The following is a 25,267-nucleotide window of genomic DNA, read 5'->3' as shown; positions in this document are numbered from 1 at the left end:
TCAGTTCACTGACATAATTCACTTCAAATGCTCTTGCACACCAACGTTGCAGCAAAGAAAGTCTGTTCAGGTTCCAGCAGATTAATGAATAGGGTGGGTATGGAAGCACACTGCATAAAATAGGAAGAAAAGACAAAAAAGTGCAAGAACTTCAATTTTTGCAACCTCACTGGCTGCAAGAATGTGAAATTAAATGTTATGCCCAAGATGAAAGTAGGGGATAAAATTTACTGTATTTCATGAAAGTCAACCTGATGACAGATCGCTGATACTAAAGAAAACGGGTATAGAACAGTCTTTATCTTTTTTAGTCGTTTTTGACATTACAGCTAGAAAGTCTTACAATAGGTCTTGCAGTAAATTCTTGTCTCCTGACAGTTTATGAACAATAAAGTCTAATCACAACCTTCTCTCCCATCTCTTTAACAGCTAGCATGCCTAAACAGATAAGACAAGTGCATGACAAACATAAGACTAGAGCTTCATTCACTCTGGCCTAGGCAGCAAAACCAGCACAACCCCAGCAGCAGGCAGTTCAGTGCCCATGTCCTAAAGCACCCTGTGTGCCTGCTGCCAGCAGCCAAACGTCCTCTAATGAGGCTGCCTGTGCACACATTAGCTGAGTAACCACACACTGAGCTGCAGACACATCAACTACTGCGCAATCACACTCTAGCCTGTTATTAGCCTAACTAACAGCTACACCAACAATAGCTTGAAACACACTACCACACATTCAAGAGAACAAAGTATCACTGCAGCATAACTGGCTTCTTATTATCCTGGGAAATCAGATTCATGAGTTGGAATTAGAGGCAACCTACTTTAACCCTTTTTGCCTGAGAAGCACCAGAAAAGTACACATCTCTGAGAAGTTTGGCATAGATTAAAACTATCTTGCCAATCATTCCTAACTGTGATGTAAATCCACTTGGTTTGCTTTAAGCTATCTGTGCAAAGACTGAGAACCCTACAAGTAAAATCTCTACTAATTAACTTGTCTTAAGAAATGGTAAAAGCTCAAGAATATACACAAAGGGTAAGTGTCCATTAGTGGATACAGAGCCCTTTGCTCTTGGCTATAGCCATGACTTTAGTCACCAAGACAGTGATAAACGAAATGCAGTGGTCAAAGTTCATCTCCTACTCATTGTTTTAAATGTAACAGGGCAAAGAAGAATGTTTAAACAAGTGCTCTGAGATATCTTACATGTACACCCTACTTTTTGATACTACCTGCTTACCACAGTGCTGCCAGGAAAAGCAGTGAATACAAACAGAGCAGCTATACAACTAATGAATGTTTATGTTTGCTATTATCTTCTGATTAATTGGTATTAAACACATGACCATTGCCTTACATTCACTGTCCCACAATTTATCAGGGGAAAAGGAACCATGATAACGGCAACATCTGAGACCAGGATTCTGTGTTCTTTTCCACTTGAGGGCTAAAAGAGTAAGATACCATTCTGAAAACATATAGAAAAAAAGAAAGGAGGGCAAAATTTAATTCAATGCAAGTCTGAGTACCAAAATTATTTCATACTGCTATAGCAGCTCTCCATTCAGCCTTAGAACAATGATATGACGACACTTACTATTGGGCAAACTTTCAGAAACAAGCAAGGAATATCCTTATCTACTTCAACTTCTTTATGACTCTCTGTGCTTGGCATAGATACTTTCCTGTTTACCAGAGACTGCCTGCATGAGGTAGGAAATCTGCTTTGGCAATCCCAACACGTCAGTACAGATTGGTATTTCTGGTTCAACCGTGCAAACCACAGTGCCACTGACTTGTCAACAGCACTGGACCCAGACATTTCCTGTCAAGAGTGTCTCACATGGCTCCAAGACCGGAAACAACTGATGGGAGCCACTGAGGTGAGAATACCCAAACACAGGTGAATGGCCAACCTCCCAGGAAACCAGTCCAGCCAAGCCAGTCTGTTGGGAGAGGCTAGCAAAAAAACAACAACAACAACAGAAAAAAAACACCAAAACAAAAAAAAACACCTCAAAAAAAAAACCCAAAACAAACCCCAAAAACTTGTAAAGATGTCTGAGGCTTGAATATAGGGAAGGAAAAGCAGGTAATGATGGCACAGGCAAGTTAAGTATGCCATATACTAGAGGAAAAGGAGGGTATATGTAGAGGCTTGAACTTATGCAAAAAGTAGGCTTAAGGGCACCAAAACAAAATCATGCGATGGACATGGGCTAGTTCTTATCTAGTGAAATGCATTATGACTTAGGAATCTTATCTTACTGTCTCAAGACAGTACTCCTGTCTTGAGCAGTCTCATTTCTATCCAATGTAGGCAGAGATCTACCGTCAATGAAGTACAGATCAGAGCCTGTCCTGCAACCTACCCAAAAAGGAGTTTCTGAGCACAAATTCCCAGAAGATAAAACACAAACCCAGCTGTCTGGTGGGTGGTCACTTTCCAGATGGTGCATAACACAGAGTTGAACTAGAAAGAATTAGAGCATAATACTTGCCCAAAAAGCACCTTTGGATACAACAGTACCAGTTTGCCCCCATGCTGGTATTAAGAGCCCACTGTTCCTTGAACAGCTAAACTGAGTTGAGCTGCTCTTGAATTTCAAAGTGAACTCCTACACCTAGACTTGTAAGTAAAAAGGTACGATTTCACTTCAGATAAACTCAATAAACAGCTTTTACTGTTGGTTCTGACCCTCTTCCACATTTGTATCAGATCTAGTGTGGTCAATACCCAGTGAGACAACTCAGTCTCTCTGTTTGCTTGGAGGGGTGGGGTGAGTGTGCAGGATCAGCTGACTCCTGGATCAGTTAGATGATCTCACTTTCCACCCACACAATCACTAGGTCCTATATAAAGAAGGCACTAGACACCACAACATCTGCAAAGATGCAGTTGAGTACCTACTTAGTCCTGCTTGAGAGTCACATATTGTTCCAGGGGGAAGGTAAATTTTAATCCTCTATACAGACATGGATGCAACATCCACTTGTTTAAGAATCCCATATATAAGATCACAGGAAGAAGAGTTATTTAAGGAAAAACACAGAAAGGCATCTATAGCCATACTGACAGACTCTAAAATGAGTATGTGACTCAATTTAGGTCTCTAGGAGTTTGTTCATTAACAAAAAAAAAACCCCAAAACCCACTAGCTAATCATGTAAAAGCAATCTTCCCTCCTTTTAAATCATTAATAATTGTTGATTTCTTTCTAGTTAAGGTAAGAGAGAAGAACTATTTAAGTTAAAGGCTGACAATGTGCAAGAGCAAATATAAGATGTCCCTGTATGCATTTAAACCACAAATCACAAGAAAGATCATAATCTACAAATCCAGATGTCCTGGAGATTCCCCCCACACCCGTAAATGTTTAACTGATTGGCAGTGATCTGCTGTCACACAGGAGCATTACAAAACTTGCACCCTGTCCCAATACATCAAGGTGCTCCTTAGTAACACTTGTGCAAATTGATTCCTGCAAACTTTTGTAGTTATCTGCCTCAGATCATTCTCACAAAATCAAATGTAATACTTCACCAAGTAGAACCAACCAAGCAAGGAGGAGAAAAAAACAAGTTACTTTTCTTTTTGCAACAACAGTATTCAAAACCAAGATCCTCCAAGAGAAACTCTTGCCTTTTTGTCTGCACTATGCTTCACAGATGTTAAGGGAAAAGAACCTCTTGCTTCTGTAATCAAAAACTGATGAGAGATAAGCTGAAGGCAATTACCAAAATAAAACAGCAGAAGCTGGCAATGAACTGATAACAAAAACAAAGTTATAACAGCTGATAGAAAAGAAATGAGACAGAAAGACAGAGATGACAAACAATAACACATTGTGTTGGAATTAACACATCAAACTACGCATCAAAACCTAAATTATTGTGTCAATGATCTGAAGACAACTGAAACAATATAGAAAGGCTTTCTGATGAAGAAAAAGAAAACAGAAGCTTGAGTTTCAAAAAATCCACTCTCTCCTAGCCCAAAACAGGATTGTAATGTTATCACATGATTCCAACCCCCAACAATTAAAAAAAAAAAACACTCTCAGATCAATGCATGTGGGAGGAACTCAGGATCAGGCAAGAATAAAAGATGACAAGCAAACAAAGAGCCATTTATTCAAAAATAACTCCAATATGTTCAGACTCATTGCATCTGTATCAATCCTAGTGAAACAGGCTCCCTAGTACCAATAACACCAAACACTAAAGACTACCTTACCTCCGAACTTTGCATCAGAAAAAATACTCAGATCACAAAGGGGTAACTACTGAAGCTCAGCTGAAGGCTGGAGCAAATTACAGGACTAGAGTAGGATCTGTACCAAATGCTATTTAAGCAATCCACAGTCAGAACAGCAGAAGTAGGCAATGAACACAAGGCAGGTTGTAGCAAACTTGTACTTCTACATGGAGAAGTTTCGTTCAGAAGATCTTCATCATTGCAATTTTTTTCAAAGAAGACCAAACACTCCTTTGGCCTGGACACGATCTTAAGCAGGCAAACACCTAGACAGACAGATAGACAGATGGGTGGATGATGTGATGGTATTTGTGAGACTATTTTTGTTTATGTTCTCATGTTATGTGTCTTTGAGATGCAAGATGAAAGAGTGATTATTTCGTCTCTGGAGAAGTGACTGAGCGTACCCAAGAAGAAAGAACTTGTAAGAACACAGGTGTGCCAACAGAAAAGTTCAGAGAAGAAAGGAGAGTCCTATGAAAACCAAACAGAGGGGTCTCATGGGTGGTGGAAAAGTCTGTGTGAACTGTAGAGTTTGCTACAGCTCAAAAGTTTCAGAGAACATTAAAGCCAAAGAAAGAAAAAACAATCCACCTTAAGGACAGGACAGGCAGGAGAAAAAGTTGATCAAAAGTTCTTTTTATTTCTGTCTTTCCTGTTTGGTTTATTTCTGACTTAATGACCTCAACTTTTCTCCACCTAAAAAGTCTTCCAATTTGGGGTTTTTTTTTCCTAAAATCTAACTATTTTCACTTATAATATAGTTATATATTTGGATTCTTTGCTCAGCTCACTGTGACAAAAATGTCTAAGCAGATCCACCGCCAAGCTTCAAAAACGAAGTTTCATTGCAGCATCTGGAGGGATCAGATCCAAATTCTGTTTAACTCAGTATTTCTTCTCTGCCAGAAGCCAACAGGCAATGTGGCAGAGATGGTAAGAATGGTGCAAGTAAAGACTGAGCTTTTTTAAACAATACAAACACATGTATAGTAAAATGTTGAGTTACCTAGAAAGCTGAATATCAACAAGTAATTTAGTCCTCAATATTATGTCAACAATTCAAGATACTTTTCTTCATGTATGATACTTTGCATCCACTCTCACTGAACTTCAGCTGTCCTTTAGCTGCTCATTTCCTTGGTACCATAAAACCTTCTGCAATTCTTTACTGCCTATTCTCTAAAGTTTTGACAAGCCTGCACCAGAAAGAAATTTTCAGATCAGCCGTAAAACTTCTGAAAAGCCCAATTCAAAACAAGAAAGTACAGAGCAATCCTTCTTACAGCCTGGTGTTCTACAGGCAACCTTGCTTCATTGCAAAAATTCTCTTCTGTTCCTTTCCTTTAAGAGTCCTCTTAAGTGTTATAAGGATGTCATCTACAGCCATTTTGTCCCTGTAAGAGCATTTGGTAAAGTATCCCATCAAAAACTTTTTGACATTTCAATATACTGTCTTAAATGAATTACCCTTAAGTACGGGCTTATCAGAAGAGTGTGATTTCCTTCTACAAAAAAGTCACTTCAACTCCTCCCTGCTGCCAGATTTTACCCATGACTCTCAATGATGTGCTCTTTATTTATATTTTAACCCATTTGCCCTAACATAATACCAATACAATCTCCCACTACGATGCTGCCAACATCAACTAAAGTCAGAAGTCATGCACCAAAAAAAAAAAGCAGTCTTCAGCAAGTATTACTCAAACTTTTTTTGAAACTGTCTTACTAAGGCTTACATGAAACTGACTTTACTAAGGCTTTTACACATTTGTAACTTATTTATTCATTTGAACAAAAGTTCTCCTTCCAAAGGGCATCATTCCATTTCTTCATCTGCTTAGCAATGCCACCTGTTGTAGATTACTTTAAAATTTCTGTTAATAAACAGCACACATTCTCTGGAAGGAATTTTCCTTAGGATGTCTTTATGCCATCTGAAAGCTCTTCCTCTTTTTAGCTAATCCTGTCAATTTCTTGTTTAGAAGAAGACATCTTGCTCATTTTTACATAGGTTCTAGTAGAAATGTGGCCTGCACCAAGAGGAGCTAAATGTCTAAGGCAGACTGTAGACACTTCTCAAGAAGGCCAGAGCCACATCCATTAAGCCACTGAAAGGACTCCAGAAGCGTTCCCTAATACAAAGATACACAAATATTTCTTCTAACATTATTTTCAAGTAATGAGAGTTAATGTTTTCCAATCCAGTGATACCAAAAATGGTTTAAACTTAGAAGATTCATGAGCAATAAGTACAGACTGAAAAATAAATACAAGCACTTTAAGATATGATGAACAGCATCTGGAATGCCTGTAAAAAATGGGAATCTTCCTAAGCCTCTGAAAACTTCGAAGCAGAATTTTTCTAAGAGATGTAAACAAACACATTTGTTAAATGTCTTTATTTAATCATGGAAATATTTCCATTCTAAAAAAAAACCCTATTTTTCATAAATAATACAGCACTTGAGAATTTTAAACCCCCAAATTTCATAATAATCAAAGAATATGCCCACCACTCCTGGTTCTCAGCACCCTCTCCACAAAAATCAATCTCTGCCTTGTAGCATTTTCACTGCTGTGTCCAATGCTTTCTCATGAACAGAAAGGCTTTGACAAAACTAACTGCCTGAAGGATTTGGAATTCCACATGCCAAGTTTTCTGATGAAAAACATCACTGTCTCTTAAAAAGTGCACAAATCATAGCAAAAAGGAGAAGAAAAAACAACTCCAGAACCACACGGTACATTCTAAAACATCTGGAAATTCAACAGTCTGAAGAGTTTCCAAGTAATTTCATGTGTACACAATATATAACAGGTCTTAGCAAACCTATCGCTCAGAATGTTAGTCCTTTTGAAGACTATTTAACTATGGTCTTGTATGGAAAAGTGCTTCTTTTCACTTCTTCTAAAGCAGCTTACAGATAAGAGTTAGAAAGTCAAAATTAAAAATTAGTCATTACTCCTTAATAAATCTTTCCTTCCCATTCCTGATTTTAGATTACACCACCTTTTCCTTGATTTTTCTTCTGAAAAGATCCTATCTAGTCATTCTCCATCTGCATGGAAACAATTCCATGAATGATTCTGATAATCCAGTTTTTCCCTTGTCTGTGTCTTCCACCAAGAGCGAAATTCAGTTTTTCAAATGTGATGATGCACATTGTAAAGACATAGCACACCACATTTATACAGCAAACATTTCTTATAGTTTTTTCCTTTCTTTCTTTCCTTGTGACTGCTGGCAAGTTTATTTATTACTCCTATGAGGTTTTCAGTAATTCATTCACAACAGCTCTAACCTCTGTTACACACCCTAACAGATTAAAAAAATAAGCATACCCTGCAGCATTTGGTAGTTTTGTGTCTCTGTCTATTCATTTGATTTTAAAATTGGTCTAGTGACTGCACTAACCAATAATAAACCCAAAATAAACCTGTATAAGCACTAGTTGATCAGTTGTTTCCTTGCTCACAGATTTCTGGGTAGCAATGCATGTTCCTTACCTATGAACACAACAATGAATTTATTATTGCTAGCACATGAATTTATTATTATTTACTGTCTATTTGCAATGTCCTAAATATTTGTTGTTTAAATTCAAAATATTATGTCTTTTCCTACTCATCTGCACCTTACAAGGTCTATTTATGTTCTATTTCAAAGAAATCCTTGAAAAAATAATAGACATATCAGTATCTGCTTCCATACCTCATATACCTTATCCATTTCCAGCCCCTCCTTAAAAAAACAAAACAAAACAAAAAAAGAAACTACCACCACTTTCTTTCAACAAAGCAAGCTGTAGAATTACAGTTAAGCTGCTTTTCCCACGTAACACTACTACTAAGGCTTCTCAAGTCAAACATGATTTGAAAGCAGGTAGGACAATCTTCACAGGGCTTGGTCAGACCTTAGTGATCTGCAAGTCACAAGTACAACATTTTCACACAGCCTTCCTTGCAATTTAGCAGGAAAAAACCCACACACAGCACTCAACGACACAAATCAATTTATTTCAGTCAACACAGGTGAAGTACAGCATAAACAAAACACACCTGATTAAACCTAGTTTGAAAGATCCCCTGGGCTCCACCAAAAACACTGCAAAAAAGTATCAACTTCAAACAGAAAATAAAGTCTTAAAGACAACGCTATAGTTTGCAGTATTCAGAAACTAAAAAAAGCAACCCTCCATCAAGCTAGACATATGTCACTAACATGGCACATGGCACAATAATTTTCTTATATTGCATCAATTCACAAAGGATAGAGCTGGAATCAATGCTTTGCAAAGCAAAGTACAGATTTTGCAAAGCAAAGTACAAAGTACTCCACAGTACAGATTTGGGTAATCTTGCCCCAGAACACAAAAGCCTCAAGTACTTATAAAAATTTAAAGGACCCTGTTAGAAGGTAACAAGGACGATGAGTTTATCTCCAGCAGAAAGAAGCAAAGTTGCAGCCTTGTCTACATTTGCAGACATACAAGTTACAAGATTACAGTATTGTTGCCAAGTACAAGCAAGTGTGGAACGGAGAAGCTGTGGTTTCATAAACTGCATTTCTCACCAGTTCCCAAGGACAGCAATTACACAAGTCTAGGATAAAAGTTCACACAGACACAGATCCATCCAGCCTGCTTTATTTAGCTTAAGCTCATCTCCCTTTTGCACAGACCAAGCTTGAAATTAATTTCATAATTTGAGCTATAACTTTTTGCTTTACCTTATTGGAACACAGATCACAGAGCTACTCCTCACCTTTCAAGTCAGAGTAACAGTGAAAGTATCAATAAAGAAAGGGGAGACAAGGTGATAAACAAATTATTCTTATTAAGGAGGACAAAACCTCCCACACTAGTTTTCTACCAAAATAACCAGATGTGTGTACATAAGTAGTATCTTGGTATTTAAGTTACTGGAAAAATCACACTCAAAATTCCTGAGAAGCAACTACTAATTTGCAAATTAATACAGAAAATATGACTGCTCACACCACCACCATCTGCCTCTAAGGCAGCACAGACTGTCCAGCCTCACAAGAAACTGCACTATTGCATCCCCCAACAGAAAACGGATATGACTCATCTGAGTTAAATTCTTTAACGCTTGACATGATTGCTGCTAATTGTTGCAAAACTAGATTAAACAGATCTGATAAGCCTTTGGCTTTGTCAATGGTAACTCCAGGTGGCCTGTGATAGCTAAGGTTCCATCCTCATTCAATTGAGTTTTACAGCAAAAAGAACAGCCTTGGATTTTGTTGCTTGTCACTCTATTAATGCAAGATGCTCAAACTTTACTCCCAAAGGCAGCCCATCTCTGCATATGATTAATGTACCAAAACCTACTTTTACATGGCCACGGCACTAATTTAGAATTATTGCAGTACAATTTAATATCCAACCACTGTGTAAGAGTGTTTCAAATTTCAGATTTTATGTTAACTATCATGGAGGTTCTTGTCTTCTTAATAGAAATGAGTCATATCTAAATTGCCAGTGATCACAACAGCAACACATCTGATCTTGCCAGTAGCTCACAAACTCAGGAAAGCTGAGTTCTCTCCTCACCTTCAGCTACAGCTGCTGCCAAACCTCAGGCAAGTAATTCACTGTCCTTCCTTTTTTTGTTTCATTCTCCTTAAAATGAAGAGATGGCTATCTGTACCCTCCATAAAGTGCTTTAGCCTCTGTGTATGAAATCCTTAAGAGCACATTACCCATGAAGGGGAACAGCCAGCATCAGAGCTGGCAGAAGCAAGATAAAAGACTTCAAGATAAAGCACTTGGAGCATTGTAAAACTTGAATTCAGTTCTGAAGTATTTCTATATGGACATTCACCAAGCTAGGACAATGCTGAACTCCACGTATAGAAAAAAAAAACATATTGTATCAGCAGCACTTTTGAAGCAGAACTAGCATTACAAAGGAGGCTTTAAGTGTCTCACATTGCATCTTATTTATGAGTAAGAACAAGGACCACAAAACAGAAACACAAGCAAACATTTTACTTGAGAAAATAGTCTACAAACGAATCCATTACCTATATTTTTTTAATCACAGTAGACAGCAAAACCTCATGCTAGCTAGACCAAGGAAATGATACTAGAAGAACTTTATAAATTCATCAATTTCAAGTGCCTAAATCAGTGGAGCAAGAGAAAGTTGGATGACTGGCATAGGTTAATTGAGCCAAAGTGGCAAGAATTACGATTTGCATATGAAACTGGTGATTTGCTTAATCTAGTCTAATCTATTTCTTTCTGAACTCTATGTACAGGTAAAAATGTTTTCATTCCAAGTAACTTCTGGAATTCAGTTAGTATTCCACGTGTTCTAGTACCAATTAACTAAATTGTATATATGATCTCACTGCAATATTCAACACAGGCTTCAACCTCCATTCAACCTGCAGTGCTGAAATGGTAAAGATAACAGTAATTTATGCTAAAAACAGAATTCTTTTTTTTTCTACAGCAATTATTGATGTGAACAGGAAAGCTACACAGATGTAAATCTGAATAATTGCCATCAAAATAGATATTCAGCTTTACACAAACTAAATAACCCACACAACTGGTAGGAAACCTAGCTCAGTTTGCATTTGCATCATATAAACATTTAAATTCTCATGCTTCTGGCTCTTCATCTTCTATAGAAGAGAAAAAGAAATATTTAGGATGAAGAAACACTTGAGACACTGGGGAAAAAAAAGGTGACAACAGCCACCACCTACTCACACATGCATTTTTAGCAGAGTAATCACTCTTTTACAGAGATTTATCCAAAAATATCTGGATATAAAGGCCAGCAAATTAAACCACAAACTCTAGGAAACAACCTTGCTAGCATAGACCAAGTAATTTACAACAGCCTAAGCCAAAAATTAAGCTCCTGAAATTTAATTTGTTTCTTTGCAGTCAACCTTCTTCATTTGCCACACTGGAGGCTTTTCAATATAACTGCAGGGCAGTTACATTCAAGCAGAACTTAATAACTGAAAATATTATATCTTTTATTAAAAAAAAAGAACTTATATGTGTTCTCTGAGTTATGCATTACAGTTTGACTGAAAAATCAAATGTATTAAAATGGAAAGTGAAATTTTTACATCATATTCAGTCATGACATTTTGTACTTTTCCTGCAGATACAAAGGAACTGATGATCTATGCTGGAAAAGACGCACAAATGCTATACTTGCAATCTAATTCTATATGGTGGATCTGGAAGATTCTTTTTCAACAAACAGCACATATTAGCAGGTTATTTGCTGAGTGACCATTGAGGCTGATGACTTGCAATAGCTACACACTGCCCTTAAGTCAGTTTAAGGGCCTCAAGAAAGACTGTGAATTTGGAAGCTAAGATAGCTGCTGAAATTGTGCATTCACAAATGCAGTATCTTTAACCCATCTTCCTGAATAGATATGGCACTGCAACTGCACTTCCCCAGCTCTGAACCAAAGCTCCAAAGAAGCACACTTGTTATACCTAAACTAGGAAACCAGTATAGCAATGCTCACCAATTAAACATGCCCCAGGTCCCAGCTCTGCATCAGGACCGAGTGGCTTGGAACGCTTTATATCAGTCTTAAATTCTCCTAGCCTGAGGTTGCTCCCTTCAGACAGGCCACTGGGAGTGCTGCTGGGGCCCTACTCATTGGCACAGGCCAAAAGCATGCCAGAAGTGATAACAGCTTAACAGCACAGGCCGCTGAACTCTGCAATCCATGTGTAGAAGCCTAGAAGATAAGGGGACTAATGTGTATGTCTCCAAACACCAATAGCCGGATAACTGTGGAGCCAACCAAGGATTGTTGTGAGAAAGAACAGGATGTGGCTGGAGAAGGGGGCCTTACAGAGGTAGGGCAGCACTTTTCCAGGACAAATGTCCTTGTTCTGGCTCCTGGAGATAAGCACAACACAGTACAGTGTGTGAATGAGGTCAAGAAGTGGGCATGGACTAGAGGGGGGAATCAAGACCAAAGATCTCCAAAGCCTTCTGACCCATTTCCAGAAAGGTCTAAAAAAATGGACTGAGCATGATAAGCAATTTGCATAGAAAGTGCGAAACTTATCTTCAGGGCAGAGAAAACGTATCTATAGAAAGGTATCCCCCCAAAGCCCTGGTGCGTGTGCATCCCAGGACCTTGGCCACACCATCAGCTGGATCAACACTGGAACCAGGACTGCTGATCTCTCTTCCTTTTTTGCTCTTTCATCCTCTTTAACCCATCTTTCTCTCTTCCTTTTCACTCTGCCCCTTTATTCAAAACCCACTACTGTTGCTTACACTGGGAGAAAATGGACTAAAATGCCAACTTTCGTGACAAGTATATAACCTAATGAAACTTTGTAAGCTTTTGCAGACCCTCTGACTTTTGTCAGTCCTTTTGACCAGAGCACCTATGAATCTTGGGTGCTCCCCTGAAGAGTGGGACACCACACCACAAATACTCATTTGCTAGCAAAGATGTAGTCGAAATTTCAATTCAGGTGGCAGAATCTTTGAACTTTCAGGTGATATGAAGTCCTCAAGTTTTTGTTGTTATACACAGCAAAACTCAGTGAATGTTTTCAAACATTCCTGTAAACTGAAAGTATCTGAAAAACATCAGACTGAGAGCACAAGCAGCTGGCACGGCAGCATGAAATACATTCCTTAGCCACCCTGACCGGAAGAGGAAAGGATATGAGGCAACACACAAGGAGACAAGATCAAGAATAACAAGAAACCACGCCTTTAGACAATCTCAACACAGGCTGCTGCAGTCCTGCTGTTGGTCTGTCCTCTGGAATGCCTGCTCAGCTCACAGAACTTACTCAACAGAAAGCTAACCAGAAGTAAAGGAGTGAGTTAGCAATCAGGCCAGCTCCATGACCTACCTCATCACGTAATTCTCTGAACGCTGAAAGCAGCACCAGGGAGAAGTGTGCTAGTCCAGCTTCTCCTCCACTTAAGCTGCTGTGGGACTGCATCTCAAAGGACGCAATATACTCAACTATTCCAGCAGTTCTACTTAATGAGAGTAAGTGCACAAAAAAATGGATTTTATGATTGTCGTACCCTACTTAGCACTGCAGCTAAAGTGAGGCAGCAGTATGCTCTGAGCAGGAGGGTAATTATCTTTTCTAATATTGATATGCATATTGCAGTAACTGCCATCTTGCTTGTAGTTAGTTATTGGCATTAAGGTTATTTGAAAATGTGCCATGTCAACTAGGCCTTTCAGTGTTAGAAATCTGAGACAGTACTTGATATTGCTGTGGCAGTAGCTCTAAATCACAGAGTTTGGAAGAGACATCAAAGTTCACCTAATACCAACCCTGCTGCCTTGGGCAGGGATGCCACTCACTAGATCAGGTTGCTCAGGGCCCATCCAAAGCGGCCTTGAACACTTCCAGGGATGGGGCATCCCCAACATTTGGGCAATCTTTTCCAGTGCTTTGCCACCTGCTGAGTAAAGAATTTCTTCTTAACATGTACTCTAAACCTGTCCTCTTTCAGTGTGAAAAGCAGTTTTAACCTTTCAGTTTAAAACCATTCCTCCTTTTCTTGTCACTATCTGCCCATAAAAAGCCCCTCTCCCTCCTTCTTGTACCTTAAGGTACTGAAGGGCTGCAATGAGGTCTCCCTGAAGTCTGCTCCATGTTGAACAACCCCAGGTCTATGTCTGTGAATCAATATCTTCAATTCATAATAGATAAGGAATACATAATTTCTTACAAACTGAATTGAAATATTGAAGGTAAGCATCTGCCACTTTGCAACCAGCCACAGCATAAACTGAAATTCACTAAGGTTTGCCTACCAGGAAACTTTTCAACTGAAGCTGCTATTAAAGTACTCAGAGAGGATACAGAGACAAGTATCAGGTTGTCAACACTGATCACTCAACGCAGAAACACTTCTGGGATGCTGCAGAACAGAGACCAAAATGCAAGCAGTTAAGCAACAAAATGGACTGGAAGTTTTCCAGTTCACAACCATTTGGCAGGGCTTGCTGCAAAAGCTCTTGCTTTAGTTCAGTCCATTTTCCCATTGCTCTTATTGCATTTTGGCCTTCTCACATCAGCTGGAAAATGGAGATCATGGTTTCTGGTAACAGAATTAGTGGCAAGAATCCTCATTTTCTTCTTTCATTTGTGGAATGCTTTTAGAACACATACTTTTAAGACTTTCTCCATGTACCTCAGAATTGTGAAATGCACCCAAATGTCTTGAAGTATTTAAACCATGTTAAATCCACTTCACACTTAATGACCTCCACAAACTTCCGGTGTTATTAAGCCTCAATGAAATAAGCATATTTGAGTAAATCTTCAATACAAACTCTTGGAGTGGCTGCTAAATCCAGCCTGAGACACTTCTCTCCCACAAACAGAGTGTTCTGCAATACACCCTGAGACTGGTCCAGCAAAAAGCTGCTAGCACAGCTGGGCTGGGCTGCATCAGTCACAGCTTGGGATAGTGCTGCCCACTTAGGCTCCAGCCTGAACGGCTTGTCCAGAACCAAGCATCCACTGGGAGTCCCCAGCTCTAGCTGAGAGATTGATGAAGTACTTTCTCTCCAGCTACAGACCTGGACTCAGCACAACCATGGGAAGTTCAGATTTCACTTCTGGAAGCCTTCCATGGTTGTAGTAAGTCAGGGTACCCACATGCTGCCCTTGGCCTGTGGCAGCAAGTAGAAGGGAAAAAATCACCTCTGTTCACTCTGATGTAGGGTTAGGAAATACCATAATCCCTCAAAAACAAACCAGAACTGGGCACTGCTGCAGGACCCCAGCATTTCCTCAAAGTTAATAGCATTAGTGTCACATAATAATATAGCTGCACAGGATATTTTGGAAGGACTACTTTTTTTTTTCTGGCTTGCCCTGCAATGTCTGCCATGCTTCATATGTGCCACATTCACTATACACAGAGCTGTTACTTCTGGTTAATAAATCAGGAAAATTTCCAAAATTACAGTAACCTTGAAAGACATAAAACCAAGCACAACATAAATAACCAAACAAACCCCCCCCCCCAAATCAAACAAAAAGACCCAAACCAAAAACAACAAAAAAATTCTTTTTCTGTTCCTCTTCTAATTAACATGCAATCATAAAAATAGTTGTGGAAATTAGAGTCATTGAAGTCTTGACATATAAGTAATATACAAATATTGAATGAGTTAATCAGGAAACTTTACCTCCCAAAATAAGTTTCAATATAATAAACAAAAGAAAATAGTTTGTGCACAGCAACTTGAATGATTTATAAGGTCACTGAAAACCCTTGTAAGAGATTATGTATTGAAGGACTTCAAGTATCAAAGGAAGTATATTTATTTTCATATGAAGTAACGGTGAAGTTCAGCTCTGCAGAAAACAAAAATTGAAACTGTCTCAGGGAAACAGAGAAAATAAATACACAGGACTTCAACTTCTTTATGCAAGTAACAATCACTTGTGAAAGTGATCAGGATGGTGTCACTGAGACTTTTGCAACTGCACTTGACCCAGGAATGGTGGCGATGTTTAGAACTGACAAAATTCCACTCCCATGGAGATTTGGAGGGATTCTCTGTTCTTCACACCAACTGCCTGGCAAAAACCTCTCATTTCCAACTCTGATCTGGAAGACAAGGTTACATTCAAGAGGCAAATGGATTCTCCCCTTCTCCACAGATGCCACATGTCACTTCCATTGATGGCAAGAGCTGCAAGGAGTGAGTGAAGACAGGATGCAGCACACAACCAAAGACCTTGTTTCATTATCATGCTACATTACTGAAAGCATAACCAGTAGTCAGCATGCACATATACACGTTAAAGTCAATCCATTTTCACTCAAATCCAGAACTATAAGGTTCTTGAGGAAGGTCAAGAAACCTTATCTGAGATACTGTACTGAAAGGCAGTAATAAACCAATAAAACACAAAATTATGGCATACATCTAGTGTGTTTCCCTTCAGATACATTCTTCTATAGAGAAAAGCCAGTGCTATCATGCTTTAAGAAGTATGTGTAGCTGCAAAAATCATATTGAAGGTGGAGCAGTGGAAGTGGGAGCATTTAATCTTGTGGGTGTGCCTCTGTGGTGGAGTTAAATGAAGCACTTTGCTACTGCATCAAGATAACTGATTAAATTTATCCCAAGCAGGAGGGGGCCCACTTCAGAACCATAAATTAAATACTACAGTGGTGCTATTGTTCATTGACTGCTGGTACATCACTGAGTCTTCCTTGGTCACAACAAGGGCTTCCTGTGCTACAGTCAGGTGACTTGTGCACACTGCAGAATAGAACTTCTGCCAGAAGTTTAACCTGAATCTTCACGGTTCAGACTGCAGGTCTCAGTTTATAGGTCCCTAATAAGCCAGAAAACTGTAATGAAACCAGCATTAAAACTGTATCAGACAAGTATTATGTGAAGGGGAAAACCAGATAAATTCTGCAAGAAGTGCAGATAACTCTTCTGTGGCAACATCACTGTCTTCACCACTGAAAGCACCAGCTGCTTACTCACCCAGAGTGCACTCTCTGCAAGAGACACCCACTGACACAATCAGCAAGCAAGCCCCAGAGCAACTCATTTACTTTATTACAGTAAGGGAGAAATGCAGAGCCAAATTTTTACAGGGGTGTCTAGCTCTTAAATCAAAACATTCACTTCTTGTGGGATTTGAAAGAGCACTGATTCCCACTGGCTTCAAATGATTCAGACTGTGGGAAATCTTTAAGCCCCATGCTGCATCTAAACTCATCCCAATGTTTATGAATAAAGGCAGACACAATTTTGAAGAGAATTCAACTCTGGCATGCTGCTGTTAATAGTTGATCAGCAACTCTTCATAACTGAAATATTATATCTGCATCACTCTAGGCATAAATTTGATCTCGGAGGAAAAAAGTAATATAAACCAAAAAAGCAGCCTGTGCCTGTATGTCAAGCTCAGCCTGAGATTCATGTTCTCCTGGAACACAAACAATTATAAACTTCTTACAGAAATCTACCCATCAGTAATTACCAGAAAATCCAATTGTCAAAAAAGATTCTTCTGTCATCTGTCACACACACACATTCTGTGGTATGAGACGACTTTGCTGTCTGCAACAGATGTTTATCTCGTTCTAACATAGCTGCACTTTGAGTGTGTCTGTACTGATAAGTATCAGCCCCCAGAGAAGCCAGACTGAAAAAGCAGTAGCAGACTGATGTGGACAGTGGATGTTTGGAGACAATCTAAAGCAGGGAGCCCACAATAAAAGATGTGAATCCCAGCAATAATTTCCATTTTATTAAACACAGACTTGAAAAATCCCTGTCACTATAGAGCCACTGAGGTTTTATAATTCCTTTGGGTTTAACTTACAAATAAACTTGCAGGTTACCTATGCATGCAAATACAATTCCAAATACACACTGTTCCAAAGGCACTGAAGAAACAGAGGAACAAGTTTTAAAATTATCAGCACTACAGAATACACTCAAAACTCAGCTGGTCTATACAGAGATAAAAGAAAAACTGCCATAAAATCGAAATTTTCACTTGCTTAACTTAATTTCATTTAAGACATACCAAAGGGTGAAATTTACTGAGGACAATGATGTTAAAGCATGTATGTAAGGTCTTTTCTACTCTTCATTTGAACCTTTAGACTTTAACACAACTTGTTTCAGCTGTTGTCACTTGCTACATTTACAGCTTTTTGTATTGTTTCTTTCTTTTGAAAGCTACTAAAGAGAAGCCAAATTATTATCATGACTGCAGCAAATTCAAGAGTAATTTCTTTATGACACATCCTGTTCAGAGCTACAGAAATGCAAACTGCAGAAAAATCAGTCACAAGCTTTCTTCTGCATTACTCAAAAAGCATTAATCTAGTTCCAGTCAGCATTTTCTCCAGTGGGGAATATACTTAGATGATGTCTGCTCACACAGATGCCTCACATGTTTTGTATCTTCACTGTATTTTAAGGCCCCTAATAATTTCATAACCTGTTTTCCTCCACTACTTGAAATACCATGAAGTATTTCTAAACTAGTTCTATGACCCTGATGCATTTAAGTGCAAAAGAGAAAGAGCTATTTTAAAAGCCTAACTTCTAGTAACTTCCAGTAACTTCTAAATAATCCAACAAAAGCCTTCATGTGGACTCTCTAGTCAGCTGTCTCACTGATACTATTTCAGCAAATAAACACATCAGGAGCATACCCTTAATGTTATTTATGTTATAGACATGGCTGATAATTCACACCCATGGCACATACTGCATTAGCCTCTCAGCTGTGAGAGAAGCCTAAGGAAGTTCTTTCTGCAAAGAAGAACTACAAATTCCTGGGTCAGGCCAGTGACAGAGTCTAAAAGACAACTCAGGTCTCACAGCCTACATATATGGAGTGGGAGTATCTGCTGTGCTTCTCCTGCTTCAGACAGAAACTGATGTAATATTAGTTTTCCTATTGACAAGCAGCCTGATGAGAGTAGTGCAATACAGCACCAATAATGGAATTTGGTTATAAAAATTTACAGCTGGTCCAGCAATGGAAATATTTGTGAATATGTTGTTTCAAATCCCACAATTTCTTCATAAATTCAGAAGTTCTCCAGTAGCACTATGAACACACAAATTTTGTATCAGGATTATGGATTTTTTTCCAGACTCATATTTTTGGTTTTAGATGTAGATGACATTCAGGTGCTTTAGAATGAAATACTCCTCTGTATCAAAGATATGCCACCTTTAGTTTATGTTTCTAATGCTGGCTTCTAAGAGAGTCTGGACTCAATATGCAAAACCAAAAGGAGCTTTATAACCCACCCCACCTAAACATTACAATATATGCTTTGCATTCTGTATTCATAATATTTTGCATCCCTGACGTGATTATAGTCATACTCTCAAGACAGCCATCAGCTCAAGTCTGCACACCATTATTAACTAACTTGGCATCTCTTGCTCCAGCTCATCACTCGCATCATCACTGCTGAAATAGAGAATTTTTCAACATGATTTCCACTGAGAGTGGGATTAAACTTCTTTTTTATTTTTTTATAGTAGTTGTCCTGGACTCCGAAATTGGACAAGAGTAATGCATCATGATAATTTCTCTTGCTACACTAATAAGAACTATCATTTGATTCTCCAGTCATGATGCTATAGAAACAGTAGTGGGGTTACAGCAACACCTGGGGAATGATGGGGGAGGGGGGGAGAGTGTGAAAAAGAGGTAAAATAAGACATGAATGTAAGTCCTGCATAATCACAGAAAGTATGTGCAGCATTTCAAGTGTCTAACAAAACTGTCAGTGAAATTAAAAAATACTAATCAGGAGGCACCGGGAAAAAGGTGGTGAAAAACACCTAATTGTTCTGAGAGATAATGTGGAATAGAACAAAACTTCTGACTACTCTCTCTGCTAGTGATTTTTTTTTTTTTTTGCTCCTACAAACAGCTAATATGGTAGGATACGTGCTGCTTTTTACCACAGAAAATATTTACATCAACTTCTAAAATCAAGAACATTAGTTTTGAATAGAATATGATCCTCTTTGGGTTTAAGAGGAAAGTCTGGGTTAGGGTGTCACAAAAATTAACTTCAGAAAACTTGCATAAAGGCATAAATCCCACTCCAAAAAAATAGCATCCTAGAATTTATCATATTTAGAGGAAGAAACCACAAGAATGCTGTTGAGCCCTGGTATTGCTTTACTACATTTCTGTGTGCCTGTAAATGTTTCTAGATGCACAGTCCACAAATGTTCTGTAGAATCTGCAGCAACAACTTAGGCGTAGAACATCTTTGAAGCAACATTCACCTTCACAAGTGACTGTACTCATTCCCTGAACTTTTTGTCATTTTTCCTATCAGGAGTCTTCCCAAGAAAGTTGCACACTATGTTTCTAAGCCCAGAAAGGCAACATGCCAGTCTCAAGCCCAAGCCTGCATGAATTCAGAAAGCAATAATGCTGAATTCCAGAAATAAAGATATTAGACCTATTTTATCACCTCTTATTTGATGAACTGTATTTTAGTTGATCGTTGCTGTTATGGAGAATTATCTCAATAGACTCGCACAACAGTGTTAGTAAAAAATGCTATCTATCCTAAGGGCCATTGATGGATGAAACTTGAGCATAAGGAGCTAATGAAATTGAAATTCCCCATTATAAGACAACACTAAAGTTAGAAAGAGAGTTTTATATGAAAAGTATATCAGTCAAGCTGTTTATCTTGAGAACCAACCTAAAACAAGTGACTGCACAGATTAGAAAACCCATATCCTCCTCAGTAACTGTGTGATCTCTCTCATATTTCACCAGCCCCTCTGAGACCATATTTAAAAGACAGAATGCACAATATTTAGCAACTAGTAAACTACCATACACATCCCTGTCTGATTCTAAAAACATTTGTGAAGAAATTACCTTGACTTAGAGCACCTCCCTCCCATAAAGAGCTGACTTCATTCAGATTACTAAATTCATTAGACCTTTTTTCCTTTTACCATACTTTTACCTATTTTGTTTTTCTCAAACACTCTGTTCAGCCAGTTCTTGATGCACTTATGCAATACAAAGTGACTATGTAAAGATCTGCTCAGAAAGAAAATCATTCTAATTTCAATTACCAAAAAAATACAGGGGGAAAAAAAGAGAATGCTTACCTAAGCCAAACAAACTAAAAGTACTTTACACCCATTTATGGCTGTTTGCAAAATGAACTGAACAATTAAAGAAAAATCAACAGGATATGCAGAGCTGGTCATTAAAATTTAGAGAAAATCCCATTTAATTAGAAATATCAGTGACTTTTAAAATACCATTACTATCTACTGCACTGTAGAATAGTGTCTCAGATACAGTTTGGCATATCTTTAATTGCCCAACTCTTACAATATTCCTGAAGCATTTAGAAATTTAGAAGATACCTGTAATTCACCTGCAACAGCTTAAAAGTACTGGAGGAAAAAAAAAAAAAACACGCCAAAAACTAACCAGACTCTAGCTATCGTTTACAAAGAAAAAGAGCCCTTAAGACAGCTGATTAAATCCATATACATCAAGTTTCGCAAGAAATTGAACTACATTTTCCTCTCTTTACCTTCGTCTTTAAGCAGAAGAAAATGTGATAATATTGAAGTCTCTGTTTTTGTCAGACCCTTCTACAACAGTTTCCAGGAGTCATTTGACATTTGCTTTTTAAGAAACAATTTTTAATTTTTTTGCTGAAAGCAAGTGAAATTTAAGCCATGCAATCAAAAATGCTAGACTAGGCTCACTCTTAATATTTAGTGCATGCATAGTTCAATTATACATAGCTGACACCTACTCACTAAATATGCACTGCTAATTATGTCTCAGCACTTAAGGGCCATAGTTGACAGAAGCTGGCAGGAGATTATTAGTAGGCTAATCTACATTTAGAGCGGATGATGAGTATTTTCATCTAAGATATTTTAGTTAATACTCCTTCAAGCCCTTTTTGAAGCAGTGAAGCAAACATACATCAGAAACCACCAAGACTTCAGACTATGTTATACAAAGCAAAAAATGCGACATTAAAAAGGAAAGCCTTGATGCACAGGCAGGTTATACTGTAGGTCTATCCTTGTAAATCACAGTTAATTTACAGGCATTATGAGAGCTGAGAGGTTTAATGTTTTGTTTCATACAAACACAGTTACAAGTTTGATTTTCCAAACCTTCATGAAATCACATCATTCCTTACTCTTGTAACTTAGCCGGCCTTTACAATGAATCCAGGAGGACTTCATACCTGAATATGACCACTTAACTATCACGTAATTTGAAAGCACTTTCACTGCTGAAATCTTATTTCATATCTACTCAACCTGTGCTATTTTAATACACTATTTTTTAAATAACATACTGTGCAGATATTTATTGTTATTACTATTATTACTAATATCACCTTTGATCACTGAAAGCACACAGAAAAAGAGGACAGAAAGGGTAAGAGAGAAGGAGTTTAGGTCACCTACAAACGCTCTCTCCCACCACCATGTGAAAGCAGGTTAAAAAAAAAAAAAACTGTGCAAAAGCTACACCCTCCATGGATGTTTCAGTTTTGTTCCCTACACTGTTCCCCATATGCATTCTTCTACTCTTTAATGCCATTTACAATCTGAGAGAGATTTTTTCACTATAGAGAGAGAACAATTAATTCCTAAAAATAGAAAGATTGTAGAAATTGCAGCAGGGATAAAGAAACAAGTATGAAAATCCACAGATCCCTCTAGATCTAAAATGAGCAGCATAACACAATTTTTGATATTGCTGCTGATTTATCACTGGTCAGCTCAGACAGTACCCAGTATATGTGGGGCAGATGCAAACTTCTACATCTAGCTCTCTTCAGTCCAGGCACTGGAGGTGATCAATTCTCCTAGTTCTTTACATGTTTATGGACTTCACTGCTAAAGCAGAATGACAAAGTACTTTTTCTGGTTTGCAACAGTTCCATTAAATTCCAGCCAAACAGGACAAAAGAAAAAGTAATGTTTTCACATTTACGGTCTGCTGAAAAGCCATTGAAATAAGCAAATTATATTACATAAGCATGCAGTTATGTAGCACTATAAGCCAGACGCCTACTGCCAGAATTAAAAGGGGCCCACTTCAAGTCAAATCTCCCATTACAAGAAAAGCATCCATGAACTATCAAGACTCCGCCTATTGAACAGCTCGGAGTCTAAAAATTAACCAACGTTAAGAGGCACAAAAACATCACAGATAATTCAACTTCCTGAGCCTCACTATGCAACAGCTTTCACAACAGAACCACGAGACTCTCAGGTTTCACGTGCTCTGTAATGAAGAGATGTCAGGATGCTTGAAACCTCACCGAGCTGAATGCAAAGAAACTAAAGTCTATCATGAAACTCTATGGCCTTCCTATTTCCACCTGTGAGGACAGCTCCTCTGACTTCTGAGAATTGTTACTTTTAAGGAAACGGCTCTGCATGGAGCAAAAGGAATCAGCTGTAAGCGCACCCTTAAGAATTGCCCACCTCACTGGGTGGAAAGCAGCAGTTCATGAGGCAAAGCTTGCAAAGTTTCAAAGAGGTGACAGTCGTATGTATGAAGAGTCTTTTGTGAGAACTGGTTACAACACTGCCAGGAGGTTTTTGTTTGAGTTTTCTTTCCCTTTTTCTTCACCCCTCCCCAAGAGAGGAGGAAACTACAGTATCTGACAAAAACTTGTTAAATGCTTCTTTTTAACATGTATTTCATACACACCAAAGCCGCATCACACAAAAAGCTTAAAATTGCAGGTCACGTAAATTTCCTGCTTCTGATTTTTTTTTTTTAAGCAAAAAGCCATTAACTCAGTACTGTAACCTTAGTTGTATGAAGTCTTTGAAAATCTAGCAAGCAGGGGTATTTTTTTATTCTACATTCACACCATGTATTGTCAGTAAGATAGTAGATGGAGAACAGTTTTGGTTATTATTTTTACAAACAAGGCCATGTACATCATAACGCAGACCCTCAGGCCACCACACCTTCAAATAAAGGTGCTGTAGCTTTATTGCTGTGCAGCTGGCAAACTGGGGTGAGAGGATGCAGCCTGGGCACTCTTATCAACTAACCCAATCGGCGTGCGCAGCTTTTTGTTCAAAAGCATCCATCATATGTATCACATGCAATATCAAAAGCACAAACTTTCAACCACAAACACATGGAGCGTCCCAGATGCCGTGTCAGCACTAAGAAATTGTCTCTAGGCGTCTGGTATCAAATCTGCTTTTCAAAGCTCCCACGGCCTCGCAGCTCCTGTCTGTTTCAGCCCGCACTCATCGTACTAGTACAAATTTGCATCCCTGCACTCTGTTAGGAAACCGAGAGAAAACAGCCAGGGAACGCTTACCCCGCCGCTAGCAGCCACAAGCACTGATTCACAGCACGCTTGCTGACTGAAGAGTTTCTTCGTCACTAGCGCGGGGGACAAGAGCGGGCTCTGGCGCACTTTTGCCTCCCCAGGTACCCTTCCGTGGCCACCCGGGGGTGTCACTGCCGCCGGGACACCGGGAGCTCGGCCCCGGAGGAGCTGGCGGCCGGAGCTGCTCCCGCCGCCCCGCGGTGAACCCGGGCGCTGACGGCGAGCCCCGGCCGAGCCGGTCCCGCGGCGGCGACGATCAGCCCCGGCCGGGCAGCCCTCCTCACCTGCGTTATAGAAGCGGTCCAGCACCGCGGTCTCGCCGAAGTCCAGCTTGCCGAAGTGCAGGGTCTCCAGCGCGGCCCCCACCGCCTCGCACGCCTCCCGCAGGCTCTGCAGGGCGCCGCTCTCCGCCGCCAGCAGCGGCCCCTGGCTCGCCTCGTTGATCACGTAGGTGACCGCGGTCCGCCGGCCGCCACCCTTGGCCCGCGCCGCGGTGCTCGGGCAGGCGGCGGCGGCGGCGTCCTCAGCCCACAGAGCGGCGGGCGGCGGCGCAGCCAAGTCGGGCGGGAGGCTGCGGGCGCCCGCGTCGGCCCCGGGCGCTCTCCTGCCGAGCACCTCCTCGCAGGGCGTCCCGCCGCCGGGCGGGCCGGGCACCGGCAGGCTGACGATCCCCTCGCTGCTGTCGTTCATCCCGGCGGTGAAAGAGCAGCCCCGGGCTCTGTTGCGCTGGCCGGGGTTAGGCGGATGCCATACTGCGCCGCCCGCCCCGGAGCGGTCCCGCTGAGCTGCTGGAGGGAAGAGGCGATCGGGCTGAAGCGAGGGATTCCCACTCGGGCGCTAGCGAAGGTTGACAGAGACAGGGAGACGAGCACAGCCTCTCTCCGTGCCTGCCACCAGCACCATGACGCGCCGCTCCCTTCTCCTCCGCACCTGCAGGAACCACCCGGCGCGCCGACCCCCGGCAGCCCGGCCTCCTTCTCCTGCCGCCCCCGACACTCCACTCTTCCTCCGGCCGCCTCACTCCTTGGACGAAATTCCTTGGCCACGGGGAGAAACCACTTGTGAGATCTCTCTCCGGCGCCCCAGCTCCA

General features: G+C 40.0%; 1 protein-coding gene across 1 annotated transcript in view; it reads right to left on the bottom strand.

Moving 5' to 3' along the window:
* Positions 1-25,267, bottom strand: part of MAP3K5 (mitogen-activated protein kinase kinase kinase 5) — a 99,155-nt gene extending 73,888 nt beyond the window's left edge. The window contains exon 1 of the mRNA XM_064413577.1: positions 24,461-25,267. Coding sequence (XP_064269647.1) covers positions 24,461-24,866 — 406 coding nt within the window. The 5' untranslated portion in view covers positions 24,867-25,267. The remainder of the gene's footprint in view (positions 1-24,460) is intronic.

Source organism: Passer domesticus, chromosome 3 (assembly GCF_036417665.1).
Source record: "Passer domesticus isolate bPasDom1 chromosome 3, bPasDom1.hap1, whole genome shotgun sequence".
In the NCBI taxonomy this organism is placed as follows: Eukaryota; Metazoa; Chordata; class Aves; order Passeriformes; family Passeridae; genus Passer; species Passer domesticus.
This window is presented reverse-complemented; position numbering and strand designations above follow the sequence as displayed.